This window comes from Macaca thibetana, chromosome 7, assembly GCF_024542745.1.
Source record: "Macaca thibetana thibetana isolate TM-01 chromosome 7, ASM2454274v1, whole genome shotgun sequence".
Taxonomy (NCBI): Eukaryota; Metazoa; Chordata; class Mammalia; order Primates; family Cercopithecidae; genus Macaca; species Macaca thibetana.
In genome coordinates, this window is record NC_065584.1 from 62,412,683 (window position 1) to 62,428,507 (window position 15,825).

A 15,825-nucleotide genomic window follows, 5' to 3' on the forward strand; every position below is an offset into this window, starting at 1 on the left:
CATGTCTCCTTCAAGACTAATGCTCTCAAACATCTTCCTTTTATTTTAAATGTTCATTCCTTTTCCATTTTCAAGCATTCAAAGCAAGGCCTCATACCTGGAATGTTAAAAACATTGTTCATTTCTTGCCTCCCTTCTCTTTATCCAGTCAGCAACAAAATGGGTATTCTAATAATATTTCTAAAACAATACTTTTCCAAACCACACCCTGCTGAAGAATATATTCAGTAATTGAGTGCTGTCTAGAATTGTCCGGTTCAGTATGATAGTTACTAACCATATGTGGCTACAGAGTGCTTTAGCTACTTTGAACTGAAATGTGCTTTAAGAGTAAAATATGTACTCAGTTTCAAAGGTGTGATTTAGACGTTTCTTTTTTTAAAAAAAGATTGTAAAATATCTCAGTATTTTTTATATTGATTACTTATTGAAATGATGGTATTTGGGATGTTTTAGTTTAAATAAGACAGTTTTTCATTTTAAAAATTTGTATTTTATTTTTCTAAGACAGGGTCGGTTGGGAGGCCGGGCGTGGTGGCTCGCGCCTGTAATCCCAGCACTTTGGGAGGTCGAGGCGGGCAGATCACCTGAGGTTGGGAGTTCGAGACCAGCCTGGACAACATGGTTAAACCCTGTCTCTACTAAAAATACAAAAAATTAGCCAGGTGTGGTGGCATGCACCTGTAATCCCAGCTACTTGGGAAGCTGAGGTGGGAGAATTGCCTGAACCCGGGAGGTGGAGGTTGTGGTGAGCCGAGATCGCGCCATTTTACTCCAGCCTGGGCAACAAGAGTGAAATTCTGTCTCAAAAAAAAAAAAAAAGACAGGGTCAGTCAGGTACAGTGGCTCGTGCCTGTAATCCCAGCACTTTGGGAGGCTGAGGGGGGCAGATCACTTGAGATCAGGAGTTTGAGACCAACATGGTGAAACCCCATCTCTACTAAAAATACAAAAATTAGCTGGGCATGATGGCGTGCACCTGTAATTCCAGCTACTTGGGAGACTGAGGCAGAAGAATAACTTGAACCCAGGAGGCGGAGGTTGCAGTGAGCTGAGATCATGCCATGGCACCCCAGCCTGGGCAACAGAGCGAGACTCAGTCTCAAAAAAAAAAAAAGACAGGGTCATGCTGTGTTGCCCAGGCTGGACTCGAACTCTTGGGCTCCAGCAATCCTCCTGCCTCAGAATACTCAGAATAACTGGGACTACAGGCATACCACTGCCTGGCATAGACATACTTCATCTTTCTTTTTACATTTTTAAGTGCAGCTACTAGCAACTTAAAATTACATTTGTGACTCCCATTGTTATTGGTCACCACTGGTCTTCAATATATATCCAAATTTCTTATTCTTGGCATTCAAAGCCTTCCAAAATGTGGCCGCTGCTAAGCTCCATATTCCATGTTTCTATAGACGTATTCTTTTTTTTTTTTTTTGAGACAGTCTGTCTGTCGCCTAGGCTGGAATGCAGTGGTGTGATCTCGGCTCACTGCAACCTCCACCTCCCAGGTTCAAGCAATTCTCCTGCCTTAGCCTCCTGAGTAGCTGGGATTACAGGCGCACGCCACCACGCCTGGTTAATTTTTGTATTTGTTGTAGAGACGGGGTTTCACCATGTTGGTCAGGTTATTCTCGAACTCCTGACCTCGTGATCCACCCACCTCGGCCTCCCAAAGTGCTGGGATTACAGGTGTGAGCCACCGCGCCCAGCCTGTATGGACATATTCTTGGCCAGGTGCAGCGGCTCACGTCTATTATCCCAGCACTTTAGGAGGCTGAGGAAGGTGGATCACTTGAGCCCAGGAGCTCAAGACCAGCCTGGGCAACATGGCGAAATCTGTCTCTACCAAAAAAAGTAGCCAGGCATGGTGGGGTGTGCCTGTAGTCCCAACTACTCAGGAGGCTGAGCAGGGAGGATCCTTTGAGCTTGGGAGCCAGAGATTGCAGTGAGACAAGATTGTACCACTGCATTACAGCCTAGGCAGCAGAGTAAGACCTTGTCTCAGAAAAAAATTTTTTTTTTCTTTGACCACAAATATCTGCTCATTGTCTACTAAATCATGCCCTTTCCTACCTCCATATTTTATTTCTTCCTTACAGTGTTCTTTTACTTCCCTATTTGTCAGTTCTGTGCTCCCTTTAAGACCCAGCTCCTGGGCTCATTGCTTCCTCTGGATTTTTACCATGTGAGACTTTGCTGTATACATGCATAACAGCATACATTCCAAAGCACATTGTATCTGTATTATTTATTTCTACCTTTATTTTAATATAAAGACTGTTGTCTAATAGCTCTTACGGAACTTTAAATCAGTCACTGTCAATGTATTTATTGTCTATTATATATTAAATAGCGTTGAGGAAAATTTTCAAGGTATGAATGAGCATTGTACCGGAGAGAAAATATAAGTTGCGAAGAAACTCACACTTAGCAATTAGAAGTTAGTATAAAAGTACTCAAACGAAAAATTTGATAACTTCATCTTTGATAACAACTTCATATGTAGTCATTACCAACTTCTGGTGATTCTGCCTCCAAAATATATCCCAAAGCCATTCACGTTTTGTCATCCTCACTGTTAGCACCCTGGTCTAAACCTAAACTACTATAATAGTTTTTTTCCTAACAAGTCTCTCCACTTCTACTTTTGCTTCCCAAGTCATTCTTTATATTTCAGTCACAGTGATTAAAACACAAATCTGGCTGGGCACTGTGGCTCACGCCTGTAATCCCAACACTTTGGAAGGCTGAGGCAGGCAGATCACCTGAGGTCAGGAGTTCGAGACCAGCGTGGCCAGCATGGTGAAACCCCATCTGTACTAAAAATACAAAAATTAGCCAAGTGTGGTGGCTCAAGGCTGTAGTCCCAGCTGCTCGGGAGGCTGAGGCAGGAAAATTGCTTGAACTTGGGAGACAGAGGTTACAGTGAGCCGAGATCATGCCACTGCATTCCAGCCTGGGCAACAGAGTGAGACTCGGTCTCAGAAATAAATAAATAAATAAATAAATAAATAAATAAATAAATAAATAAATATCTGATTCTGTAACTTCTCTATTTAAAACTCTTAATTGGCTAATGTCCTAAAGATAAAAACCCAGATTCTAGCATGTCCTACATATTTTGCCAGCCTTATTTCATGCCATTCTCCCTTTCATTGCTCCCTTACAGACAGTAATGTTTTTATACTTTTGAAATATTATTAAGCAGGCACAGTGGCTCTCGCCTGTAATCCAGCATTTTGGGAGGCTGAGGCAGGTGGATTGCTTGAGCCTTTAAGTGAGCCGTGATTGCACCAATGTAAAATATCTCAGTATTTTGCAGTGGAATGATCACTCCAGCCTCACAACACTGAAACTTTGTCTCTTAAAAAAGGAAAAAATATATATATAGAAATATTTCCTTTTTTTTTTTTCTTTGACAGAGTTTTACTCTTGTTGCCCAGGCTAGAATTCAGTAGCACAATTTTGGCTCACTGCATCCTCTGCCTCCTGGATTCAAGCGATTCTCCTGCTTCAGCCCCCTAAGTAGCTGGGATTACAGGCGCCTGCCACCATGCCCAGTGAATTTTTGTATTTTTAGTAGAAATTGGGGTTTCACCATGTTGGCCAGACTGGTCTTGAACTCTTGACCTCAGGTGATCAACCCTCATGGGCCTCCCAAAGTGCTGGGTTTACAGGTGTGAGTCACTGCACCCGGCCGATTGAAAGATTTATATGCCATGTGCACCTGCTCTACTGAGAAGGTCATGGAAGAGACAAGAGTTCAAAGGCTGATAGAATTCTGGAGCTTTAGGGAGGGATAGATTAAGATCCTGCATGGTTTAGGCCTTTGGACACAAAACTATAAGCAGTAATTGTTAACATCACTCTAGCAGTTGAGTAGAGGACTGACTGAAGGTGTCAGTGATAAATACAATTGGACATTAAAGTGGTGAAAACAGATTTTATTCAGCCTACTGACAGTAGGGGAAAGAGCTGAACTCCTGTCTGATTTGTGGAGAGGTAACTGGGCCTTTTAAAAGAATGAAGGGGCCGGGCCCTGTGGCTCACCTTGTAATCCCAGCACTGGGAGGCTGAGGCGGGCGGATCACAAGGTCAGGAGATCGAGACCATCCTGGCTAACACAGTGAAACTCCATCTCTACTAAAAATACAAATAAAAATTAGCCAGGCGCCTGTAGTGCCAGCTACTTTGGGAGGCTGAGGCAGGAGAATGGCGTGAACCCGGGAGGTGGAGCTTGCAGTGAGCCGAGATGGCGCCACTGCACTCCAGCCTAGGAGACAGAGCGAGACTTCCGTCTCAAAAAAAAAAAAAAAAAAAAAAAAGAATGAGGGAGTAGGGAGGGATTTAAGCAGAGTTAGGGAAGTGAAAAATTACAAAAAGTAGGAAGTGGGGGTCGGTCCATAAGAAACCTATCTGAGTTTGCCAACTGGTGCTTATCAAAGTTAGGCTCCCATAGAGACTTAGAGACAGGGTCATATCTTCATCGTTCAGGCGTTGGCTGGAACAAACAGTAAATTTTTTTGGCAGCCTTAAGTTTTCTTGGGCAGGCACTTTAAGGAGAGATCAGGTCTTCCTAGGAATAAGGCATTGAGCTATTTGAAACTTGTGTTTGTTCAGATCTTTATAGTGCAAGGTTGAAGCCTTGTGGAGAAGAGGGCTCAGAGGATCCTAGCTAGGGTTTGGTCAGGGAGAGAATCTTTTGTCCAAGAGGTAGACTATTTGCAAGGAGATCAGACTTTTTTTTTTTAAGATGGAGTCTCGCTCTGTGGCCCAGTGGTGCTATCTCGGCTCACTGCAACCTCCGCCTCCTGGGTTCAAGTGATCCTCCTGCCTCTGAGTAATCCCGAGTAGCTGGGATTACAGGCACACGCCACCTCACCCACCTAATTTTTTAATACAGATGGGGTTTTACCATGTTCGCCAGGCTGATCTCAAACTCCTGACCTCGAGTGATCCACCCACCTTGGCCTCCCAAAGTGCTGAGATTACAGGTGTGAGCCACTGCACCCAGCACAGATATTTTTACTTACAAGTTTTGGAAAAGGATAAAACCTTCAGCTAGGGAAATGAAAGCGAATAAAAATTTGCATACCTTGACCAATTAGAAATACATCAGGAATAGGCCAGGCGTTGTGGCTCACACTTGTAATCCCAACACTTTGGGAGGCCGAGGCGGGCGGATCACGAGGTCTGGAGTTTGAGAACATCCTAGCCAACATGGTGAAACCGTGTCTCTACTAAAAATACAAAAAATGAGTGGGGCATGGTGGCAGGAGCCTGTAGTCCCAGGTACTCGGGAAGCTGAGGCAGGAGAATCACTTGAACCCAGGAGGCAGAGGTTGTTGCAGTGAGCCGAGATCACACCGTTGCACTCCAGCCTGGCGAGAGTGAGACTCCATCTCAAAAAAAAGAAAAAAAGAAAAAAAAAAAAAGAAATAGGCCAGGAATAAAGAAAACACTTTATCTTGCTTTTCAAACTCAGGAACTAATAGATTTGAAATATTTGATATCCACCCACACCTTTGTTATTTATTTTATGAAATTTAGAAACTAAATACAGATTTGGATAATGCAGATCCCTCTGAATTTGGTCTGAATTTAGAAACCAAATAGATACCAGGTAAGGAGGATACTTTTAAATTTGGTACACCTCTTTTTTTTAATTAACTCCCTAAGATTCTTGACAGTTCCTCTGTCTGCTTTCCTCTCATATATGAATTACTATTGATCAGATTAATCTGTAACCTTTTTTTTAGAAGACCCTGATAATCCTACTTTGTTCTAGGAAATATGCCTGTTATTTCTTTAGGTAATGTCATCCATTGTGTGAATTTATTTTCCAAATCAGGGTCAGAGGCAATATCACTGTATTCATTCTAATTGGATATAATAAAAACACCTAGTAATATCAATTATTGCTGCTAAAACAGTTCAAATCTTTGTGGGAGGAAGTCACCATCCCTTATTTTAATGCCTTAAGATTTCATAGGAATTAAATAGTAATTTTTTTTAACTTTAGGAAATAACTGAAATCATGTTATGGTTTGGTGAGTAATTAACAGAATCTTATTAGAAGAATTGAGGCTTCCAAAGAAGCTGGAAGTTATTTGAAATTATAGATGTGTAAGTTACTAATAGTCACATCACAGCCCTGAAATTAGATACTGAGTGTTTTGTTTGTTTATTACCAAATCCATCAAACTCTTTAAACTGACTTTGGTCATTGTTGGCTATTGTTTGTCATTCTTTTAAAGTACACAAATTAGTAACTCTGTGTGTGTGTGTTGTGTTTTGTTTTTAGGGTCCACCAAAATATACTAAATCTGTTCTGAAAAAGGGAGATAAAACCAACTTTCCCAAAAAGGGAGATGTTGTTCATTGCTGGTATACAGGAACACTACAAGATGGGACTGTTTTTGATACTAATATTCAAACAAGTAAGTCTAAATGTAATCTTACGATTTTGGCTTAAAGAGATTCGAAATACTTGGGTGGCAGACAGATGAGTAGTTAGCAGTACCTATTTCCTGACTGTCACCTACTTTTATCCAGACATACTTCCCCCTAAGATCTACTTGGAAGAGGTCTTCAGTTCACTGATTATTGGCTGGCTAAAGACCTCTTGTTCATTGGAAAGCAAAAGATAAGGAATCTCAGTCTAAACCTAGTTAATGTCCAAAAGTAAGGCATTAGTATTTGAATAGAAAAGGCAGGATAGTATGCTGTTTTGTGATATAAGTATAGATCCTGCCCTTCTACCCTTTGTTAAGAATGTAATTATTTTTATAGCCAGAATTTTATTGATGGATGATCTGACTTTGTAAATTTTTCTTTCTTTTAAAATACAGTATTGTAATTCTGAAATCAAACCATTATATTTTTGCATTGGAATTTAATAATTTCCAATGGAAATTTCTTAATAATAAATTAGAGTATATCATTAATTATAAGGAAAATCTGTTTTACAGGTGCAAAGAAGAAGAAAAATGCCAAGCCTTTAAGTTTTAAGGTCGGAGTAGGCAAAGTTATCAGAGGAGTAAGTAAAGAATGCCAGTGAATCAGTAGATATTCTGGCACATACTGCTTCTGGTATGGTGCCTTAAATAATTAGGTTTGGGGATATAATACAAAGGAAACAGACTTTGGAGTCTGACAAATTCGGTATAATCATTGCTAGCTGATCTTGTACAAGTTGTCTGGGTCTCAGTTTCACTATCTATAAAATGAGGACAGTACTGCCTACCTCAAGGTTGTTAGAAGATTAAATGAGCATAACTTGGAAGTACCTAATACAACAGGGGCTTAAATGTTAGTCCCTTCCATGTGTACCCATTTTATTATTTTTCTTCATAAAGTAAGTCTTTGTCAGAACATTTGGCCCTCTAAATTTGTCTTTAAGCTTCCTGTAAAACGTCTTACAGGACATTTGTACCATTTACATATAATTTGCAAAGGTAAAATATCTGTTCCACTGAAGTACTCATAGAAGCAGAGTTTGTTTCTGTAGCCTTTTCTCCTCATACAACATAGGCTGCAATACCAGAAAATCATTCAAACATAAGCATGCTTTAACCTACACTTACATGTGAGAGAGAACAGAAAGAAACTTTGAGAAAAGGGGAAGGTAGGCTTGACCCATACTGACCATTACAGTGTACAAAAGAAGATAAAAGAGCAGGATGGACTGTCACCTTCTATGAATCATGCTAGGGCCTGCCCATTGTGCCCATTGTTTGTTTTAAATTGTTATTGTCAGAATATCAGACACCAATAACTGAAATGCCTATTTAAATGCAGTTATAGGAACTAAGATATGGTTCAGACAATCATATACAGAACATAAAATATCTTGAAACTAAAGGTTTAGTTGAGCATAACTTATAATTGTTACCTGCCCCGGCCAGGCATGGTGGCTGAAGCCTGTAATTACAGCAATTTGGGAGGCCGAAGTGGGCGGATCATGAGGTCAGGAGATCGAGACCATCCTGGCTAACACTGTGAAACCCCGTCTCTGGTAAAAATACAAAAAATTATCTGGGCGTGGTAGCACTCGCCTGTAGTCCCAGCTACTTGGGAGGCTGAGGCAGGAGAATTGCTTGAACCCGGGAGGTGGAGATTGTAGTAAGCCAAGATCACGCCACTGCACTCCAGCCTGGGCAACAGAGTGAGACTCCATCTCAAAAACAAAAACAAATTGTTACCTGCCCATACCAAGTTGATAGCAAGTATATATCAAATTGGACTATTTTTCTATTTCTGTAACTTATTTGCATACTGGTAAATTTCTTCTAGTCTGCCATACTGTTTTTTTTTTGTTTGTTTGTTTGTTTTTTGAGATGGAGTTTCACTTTTGTTGCCCAGGCTGGAGTACAATGGTGCAATCTTAGCTCACTGCAATCTCTGTCTCGATGAGTTCAAGCAATTCTCCTGCCTCAGCCTCCGGAATAACTGGGATTACAGGCATGCACCTCTCACCTAATTTTGTATTCCTAGCAGAGACGGGATTTCATCATGTTGGTCAGGCTGCTCTTGATTCCTGACCTCAAGTGATCCACCCTCTTCAGCCTCCCAAAGTGCTGGGATTACAGGCGTGAGCCACCATGTCCGGCTAGTCTACCATATTCTTATTTTCCAAATGTGACCACCATAACTTTGTCCCTTGAGCTTTATATGATTGTTGTATTTCAATAGAGCGTATAGTATTAGGAATATTATCCCTGTGGTGATGTGAACTTAACTGTTTGTGGCAACTAGTTTTAAGATCCAAATTTGGAAAATATGGAGGCCAACCCAGAAGCCTTTTATTGTTTCTTTGAAAAGTTAGTTTTACCTTTTGCACTTTTGCAAAAGTGCCGTAACATTTTAAAAATTGTATTTCCCAAATTAACTGGGCATTCCTGTAATCCCAGCTACTAGGGAGGCTGAGGCAGGAGAATCACTTAAACCCAGGAGGCAGAGGCTGTGGTGAGCCAAGATCACGCCATTGCACTCCAGCCTGGGCAACAAGAGCGAAACTCCAACTCAAAAGAAAAAAAGAAAAAAATTGTATTTTATGTGCCAACATGACTCCACTATTACAATTTGGTAATCTTAAAACAGTTTTACAGTGAGTACTTGCCATTATATTCCAATAAAAATAAAGTCAAGTTTGTCCTGTGATGTAAAAGCGTTGCAGGTTGTTTTTATGATGGTGCTAATAACAAACTGATTTTCATAATATATGGCATGTTACAGTTTACAAAAAGTTTTTGTTTGAGATGGAGTCTCCCTCTCTTGCCCAGACTGGAGTGCAGTCATGCAATCCTGGCTTACTGCAACCCCCGCCTCCTGGGTTCAAGTGATTCTCCTGCCTCAGCCTCCCGAGTAGCTGGGATTACAGGCACCCGCCACCGCACCCAGCTTATTTTATTTTTAGTAGACATGGGATTTCACTATGTTAGCCAGGCTGGTCTCGAACTCCTGACCTCAAGTGATCTGCCCACCTTGGCCTCCCAAAGTGCTGGGATTACAGGCATGAGCCCCAAAAGGTTCTTTTCACATTAAAAAACCCCTGCTTAAAATACCCTTATTTTTTTCTATTGAAGAAATGGAAGACAAAGATTTAGGGACTCAACTGAAGTACATTACCTTAGAATATAGTGAAATCTAGTAATAGATTCTGTGTTTAACATACAATCTTGTCTTTACTGTCCTGGTATTACATGTGCTTTTTGCAGAATACCATTAGTTTTTATTTTGTTCTTGCCTTCAGTGGGATGAAGCCCTCTTGACTATGAGTAAAGGAGAAAAGGCTCGACTGGAGATTGAACCAGAATGGGCTTATGGAAAGAAAGGACAGCCTGATGCCAAGTATCCTTTTTTCCCTTCATAATTAAAGTTAAAAAAAAAAAAAAAAAAAAAACCTGTAGATCACCTGAAGATGTGAAAGATGCTGTCTAGGCAAAACTTCTGGATCAAGAATCCTGTCCAGACTAGTCTTCCTGATCTTTAGATGCTTATGTGTCAGCACCTCCAATAGACAATAGTATTTTCTATTGGTATAAAGTTCAAACCTCAGCTATAATTTTTGTTTCTCTTATTCAAATTCTTAACTTTCAAGACCTTAACTGTGAAGTTTAAGCTTAAGCAGCAATTCTTAATGTTTTTAAGTTTAAGAAAAGTTACCATGCCCAGTACAAACTGCAGCAAAGTAGGATGCAAATATGGCTCATGGTAATTTTATGGTACAATGTAATTTCAGGCAATTAAATTCAAAGCTTAGAAATGGAATAGATGTGGGAGATTACCAGTTGTGAACTGAAGGAGACCACAGAATCAACAGTGTTAGCATAAGCATTTATTATTACTACTAATGACAATACTCACTGAAAGTCCAGTTTATGAACATTTAAAAAAGAATAAGGAATGACTCCAGACCATTAAGACCAGACCAATCCAGTAGGTAAGAGGGAAGGTAGTTTATGGCTTTTGTTGGTTCCATTCCTCTTGGACCCGTAAGATTAAGTTTGAAAAAACAATTCCTTTGGAAGGCAGCTTTCTGTAGTCTTAGCAGATAAACATATTTGGGAATATAATAGCTCTCTTAGCTTTTCAAAATCAAATGGCCAGGCTGGGCGCGATGCTAATGCCTGTAATCCCAGCACTTTGGGAAGCCAAGGAAGGCAGATCACGTGAGGTCAGGAGTTCAAGACCAGCCTGGCCAACATGGTGAAACCTCGCCTCTACTAAAAATACACAAATTAGCCAGGCGTGGTGGTGCAGGCCTGTAATCCCAGCTACCCTGGAGGCTGAGGCAGGAGAATCGCTTGAACCTGGGAAGCAGACATTGCAGTGAGCCGTGATCATGCCACTGCACTCCAGCCTGGGCAAAAGAGTAAGGCTCTGTGTCGCGGGGGGGAAAAAATCAAATGGTCAGCTGCAGCAGCTCCCTCTCCCATGTAAAGAAGCATCTCAAGACCAATCTGATGCACATACAAATTATGTAACTGTTAAGTTAGCATTTTTTTTTTTTTTTGAGACAGAGTCTCACTCTGTCACCCAGGCTGGAGTGCAGCATCGTGATCTCAGCTTGCTGCAACCTCTGCCTCCCAGGCTCAAGCAATTCTCCTGCCTCACCCTCCCTAGCAGCTGGAACTACAGGTGTGCACCACCACACCTGGCTAGTTTTTGTATTTTTAGTAGAGACAGGGTTTCACTATGTTGGCCAGGCTGGTCATGAACTCCTGACCTCAGGTGATCCACCGCCTCAGCCTCCTAAAGTGCTGGGATTACAGGTGTGAGGTACCATACCTGGCCTTGAACTTAGCATCTTAAAATGCACAGTAAATATTACGTACTACCTCATAAAAAGTTTAATACAGTGTGTGTGTGTGTGTATTTTCCCAGCTAGAATGACATTACCTTTTTTTTGGAGTACTTAATAGTCTTCATTAAGTGGTGGCTAACTTAGGAGTACTTGTAAAGCATCCAGGTAAGGAGGATCCTAGTCCAAGCTCAATTTATCTAGTGAGCCTATCTAGTCAGCCTATCCTATACTAAGGTTATGGGGGTATGGGAGAGGCACTTTTTATCAAATGTACCTTGACTTCTTCAACAGAATTCCACCAAATGCAAAACTCATTTTTGAAGTGGAATTAGTGGATATTGACTGAAATAGTTCAGCTCTAAGGATATTAGCAACAATGATAAAACTTGGCCTTGAAGAAACTTACATAACTGGTTAGAACTTGTTACTATGGTAAAGGAAGAGTCAACTGGAAAATTCAAGGAGTTAATAAAATTTGTTTACTTGATCCCAGCTTTTGAGAGATGTAATCCCTTATGAATCCCTGAAGTCTAAAATACTTTCCTACAGCTGTGTAAAATACTGGTCAAGGAGAACTTTTTCCTTTTACCTCATGTTGTAAACTAAGTGGCTCAATAAAAATTTATCCACTGTCTTGATCTGACTGTGATTTGTTTGGTGTTAATATATTATTGTTCTGATTAGGTAACTGGAACTAAGGACCTCATCAAACCAGGGAGTAACTGCCAGTAAAATTATCTGGACAGATTGCCTGTATAATGAGAAGGCAAAGCATAGGGCTTGAGGGGAAACAAAATGCTAAAAGGGAAGAAATCTTGGCATGAAGATCAATACCTCAATTTAGGAAAAGTGCACTTCAAAACCAATGAGCCACTAATAAAGATGAACATAAAGTTAATATTATTAATTGATGCCCCCAAAATAAATTCATAAACGATTACTGGATGAGTCTTCCATTTTATTACAAAAATGAAGATGATCAGTTTGATCAAAATGAAAGCTTGTTCACAAGTTTTACATGAATATTCTAAATACAAAGTCTCCTGAAACAACATACTTTTGATACGATTTTCATTTTTAAAGGGATGCAAACATTCCATTTTCTCATTTATAATCTCTATTCCAAGGCATAGTATTTTAATAATGTATCCTTTCTGCCGTTAGATCACAATTCACAAGTATAACTGAAACAGACAAAACCTTGATAGCAAAGGTTAAAGTCCTTTTTTTTTTAAAAAAAAAAAAAAAGGTAAATCCTTAATAACCAGCCCTTATGTGTTGTCAGAATTTTGTACTACACTGACATGATTTGCAGTCAGGTTTTTCTTCCTACCCCTTAAGGCTACAAAATTCTGTTGCAAATGCATTGCAAAAGAATTCTAGACCACTTAATGCAAAAATCAAAAAATAGTTCTTCAATAAAAAGTAAATTTTATAAATGGTAGGAAACAGTATCAGTATCTGTGGTAAGCTACTAATTGACATTTTTCCCCTATTACTAAACAAATCATGTTACACAGAAACAAGGAAGACAGGTTTTCAAATACAACAAGCTTATACTGTTTACATCCCTCATTAAAAAAAATAATAATTTCATACTTTTCACACACTCCATTTGAAATTTACATTTTTCCCATCAGGTTGGAGGGGGAGGATAATATTGTCCGTAATTCCAAGGATTCTGATAATTGTACTGAAAGGAAAAATTAAGTGTGTTAGTATATTAGAACTATGGCAGAGTTCCATATGTAAAAGTATAATTAAAGCAGGTATGTTTAAGAAAACAAGCAAGTGTTCACTGCTAAAAATTCTAGTACTTAACCACCAAAGAATGTATTACACAATTGGAACAAAAACATTTTTTTTAAAAAAGAAATTATCCTAATTTATGCTAATAACATCTATGAACAAAGAATTATAATTATGCATACTCACTTGATACCATGCACTATAATTATATACAGCTTGGTTTGCCTGTAAATCACCATCAATCATCTGTGTAGATGATGAAGTTGTATCTTCTGTGTGTGCTTTCTTTTCCTCTGGTTCTTCTGATCTATTATAAAATGGCAAAATGGAAACTTTCAAAACTCCCACAGATAACAACTTTAACAAATAGATTAATGTTATCTATACATTTGTATTACTGAAGTTCTGAATCATTCATGACTTTCAAGTCATGAAAATAAAGTATGTAAATTACAACAAAAGTAACATTTGTCTTTGAAGGCATTTCCATAATGAAGCACCCCTTCTTGACTTAGCAAAAAGTGACATACCCATTTTCTGCTTTCCTTTTTAAAGAATCCTGTTCTTTTAGGAGTGTCTGATGTTCATCATAAGCATTCAGAAGCCTGAAAGGAAAGAAAAACATATCATCTGGAATATATAAAAAACAACTTTATTAAATATTTAAAGTTATTTTTACTTAAGAAACTGCCTAAGAAAATTTCTAAGCGACTCCTTTATTTTTAAAATTTCTACTACTAAAATCATAGTTCTGATAGACACTCCATTCCCTATACTTACAATGGACTAAATGACACTTGTGTTGAATCTCCAATTTGTCTGCCTATTTTTGCCAAATTAAAATAATGTCATTTAACATCACTGGTCAAAATTCCAATAGCTTACTACTATCAACTGCCTACTCCATGTGCTATCAATTCAGTCTAGCTTTCAATGCACGACAGAGTCAAGATCACGCTTCCACTACTTCACAAAAACCTCCAATCAAGCAGATGTTACTTTTAGATGAGCTTCAACTTGCTTTCGCCACTGTGTCCTTTGCTCAGCTTATCATGACAAATCCATTCTGATCCACAGAGAGATCACAGCCCTCCTAGCAGTTACTTGCTACCTCATACACTTACTTCCTCTATTAATCATATCATTCAACTAGACTAGAAGCTAGAATTACGTATCTCATCTTTTGTGTACCTTCTTCAGTGTAAACATAAGACACTAAATACACAGCACCCAAGCAGTTAAGAGCAGAAACTGAAGTAGGTTCAGTCCAAGCTCCACAATGTAATAATAGCTACATTACCTCAGAAAAAATGCCTAATCTTTGTTTATTCCTCTCCTCATCTATTAAGAGAACAGAACCCTATACCCTCATTCTACTGATATGAATTTTCTGCAAGATAGCTAATATAAAACATTTGGCATCATGCCAAGCATGCAAATCTATACATTAATACATTAAAATACACTAATATAAACATTAGCTGTTCTATTAGTTGCACTGAAATTTTACACAGCCATCAAAAATATATACACACATATACAAACACCCAGATACAACTAATTCTCAGTTTATCTACAGTGGTTTCAACAGAAATCTAAATGAGAATAATCAGAGAAGGCACATGCCTAACAGGAACTGGTATTTCCTTACTAGGATCAGGTAAGACTGGAACTTCAGCAATGCTCTAGCCAATACTTGTACTCTTAGTAAATTAAATCTTAAACTTGTCCTTTTCCCAAATCCACTGGAGCATTCTCTTCAACCATCCTCAACTTTCGGCCTTTTAAAATGAAGATGAGGCCACTAGGCGTGTTCTGTGGGACCATATCCATCCTCTTCTCCAATCTCAGAAAACAGCACTCCTACTGGAGATTAATCCCATCCATCTTTATTGACCTATATATTAAATATTTGGGTTTCAGGGTTCAATCCTTATCCCATTTCCCTTTCACAGGATTGCTCCTTCCTGCCTTCTCTCATTCAGTCATGGTTTAAATTGTCACTCTAAAATTGGGAAAACAGTTTTGAAGGAAAGACTAACCGTATGTCTTCCTGTTAAATGCATATACATTTATAAAATTGAATTTACCCCCACATATATCTGAGGAAAAAGTAAACTAAGCGAACATTTTAAAATTTAACAATGTATTAATCTATACTAATCATCAAATCCCCATACAAAAATAACAATGCTCATTTATCATTCGAATAGGTAATATAATTAAGATCTTACTTATTAACATCGGAACCAAAATCTTCAAGAAATTCCACTTTTCTCTGAGAAAATGTAATTCTCATTTTAATAGGTAATGAACCATGTACAGCTTTGTCAAAACAATTTAGGATATTTTCTTCATTTTGTTTGAGGTCACCACTATATTCCATTTCAAGTAAATTGAGGTATAACTTTGTATTCTCCTGTGTAAAAAGCAGCATCATTAATATTTCTAATATATTTTTATTAAAGCACAGATATTTAAAATGCCTTAGTTTTTGTCTCAATTTGAAAAAAAAAATGAAAATTGTTTTGTATTAAAATACAACTCATGCTAAATGTTTTCGGCATATATCTAAAAGGGTGAAAAAATTCATTAACACACTGATGAATTTTTCAATCAATTGATCATTCTAGTATCTCCTAAACAATACAAATTGTTAAATGCCAATAAATTAAAACTATATCCTATCTTGTATTTAGTATGACTTGACTTACCATGACCATTAGAAAATAAAACATAAAAAAATTATCTCTATGCTTTAAATA

General features: G+C 38.5%; 2 protein-coding genes across 5 annotated transcripts in view; one reads left to right on the top strand and one right to left on the bottom strand.

The window, feature by feature from the left end:
* Positions 1-11,949, top strand: part of FKBP3 (FKBP prolyl isomerase 3) — a 466,553-nt gene extending 454,604 nt beyond the window's left edge. Inside the window, exons 5-8 of the mRNA XM_050795828.1 lie at positions 6,308-6,443; positions 6,975-7,042; positions 9,758-9,855; positions 11,603-11,949. Of these exons, the coding sequence (XP_050651785.1) occupies positions 6,308-6,443; positions 6,975-7,042; positions 9,758-9,855; positions 11,603-11,657 (357 nt within the window). The 3' untranslated portion in view covers positions 11,658-11,949. The remainder of the gene's footprint in view (positions 1-6,307; positions 6,444-6,974; positions 7,043-9,757; positions 9,856-11,602) is intronic.
* A 299-nt stretch (positions 11,950-12,248) lies between these two features.
* Positions 12,249-15,825, bottom strand: part of PRPF39 (pre-mRNA processing factor 39) — a 32,766-nt gene continuing 29,189 nt past the window's right edge. For all 4 annotated transcript variants that reach the window (XM_050795817.1, XM_050795818.1, XM_050795819.1 and 1 more), the window contains 4 exons: positions 15,295-15,479; positions 13,591-13,665; positions 13,247-13,367; positions 12,249-13,004 (listed from right to left, as the gene is read on the bottom strand). In XM_050795817.1, the coding sequence (XP_050651774.1) occupies positions 12,948-13,004; positions 13,247-13,367; positions 13,591-13,665; positions 15,295-15,479 (438 nt within the window). In that variant the 3' untranslated portion in view covers positions 12,249-12,947. The remainder of the gene's footprint in view (positions 13,005-13,246; positions 13,368-13,590; positions 13,666-15,294; positions 15,480-15,825) is intronic.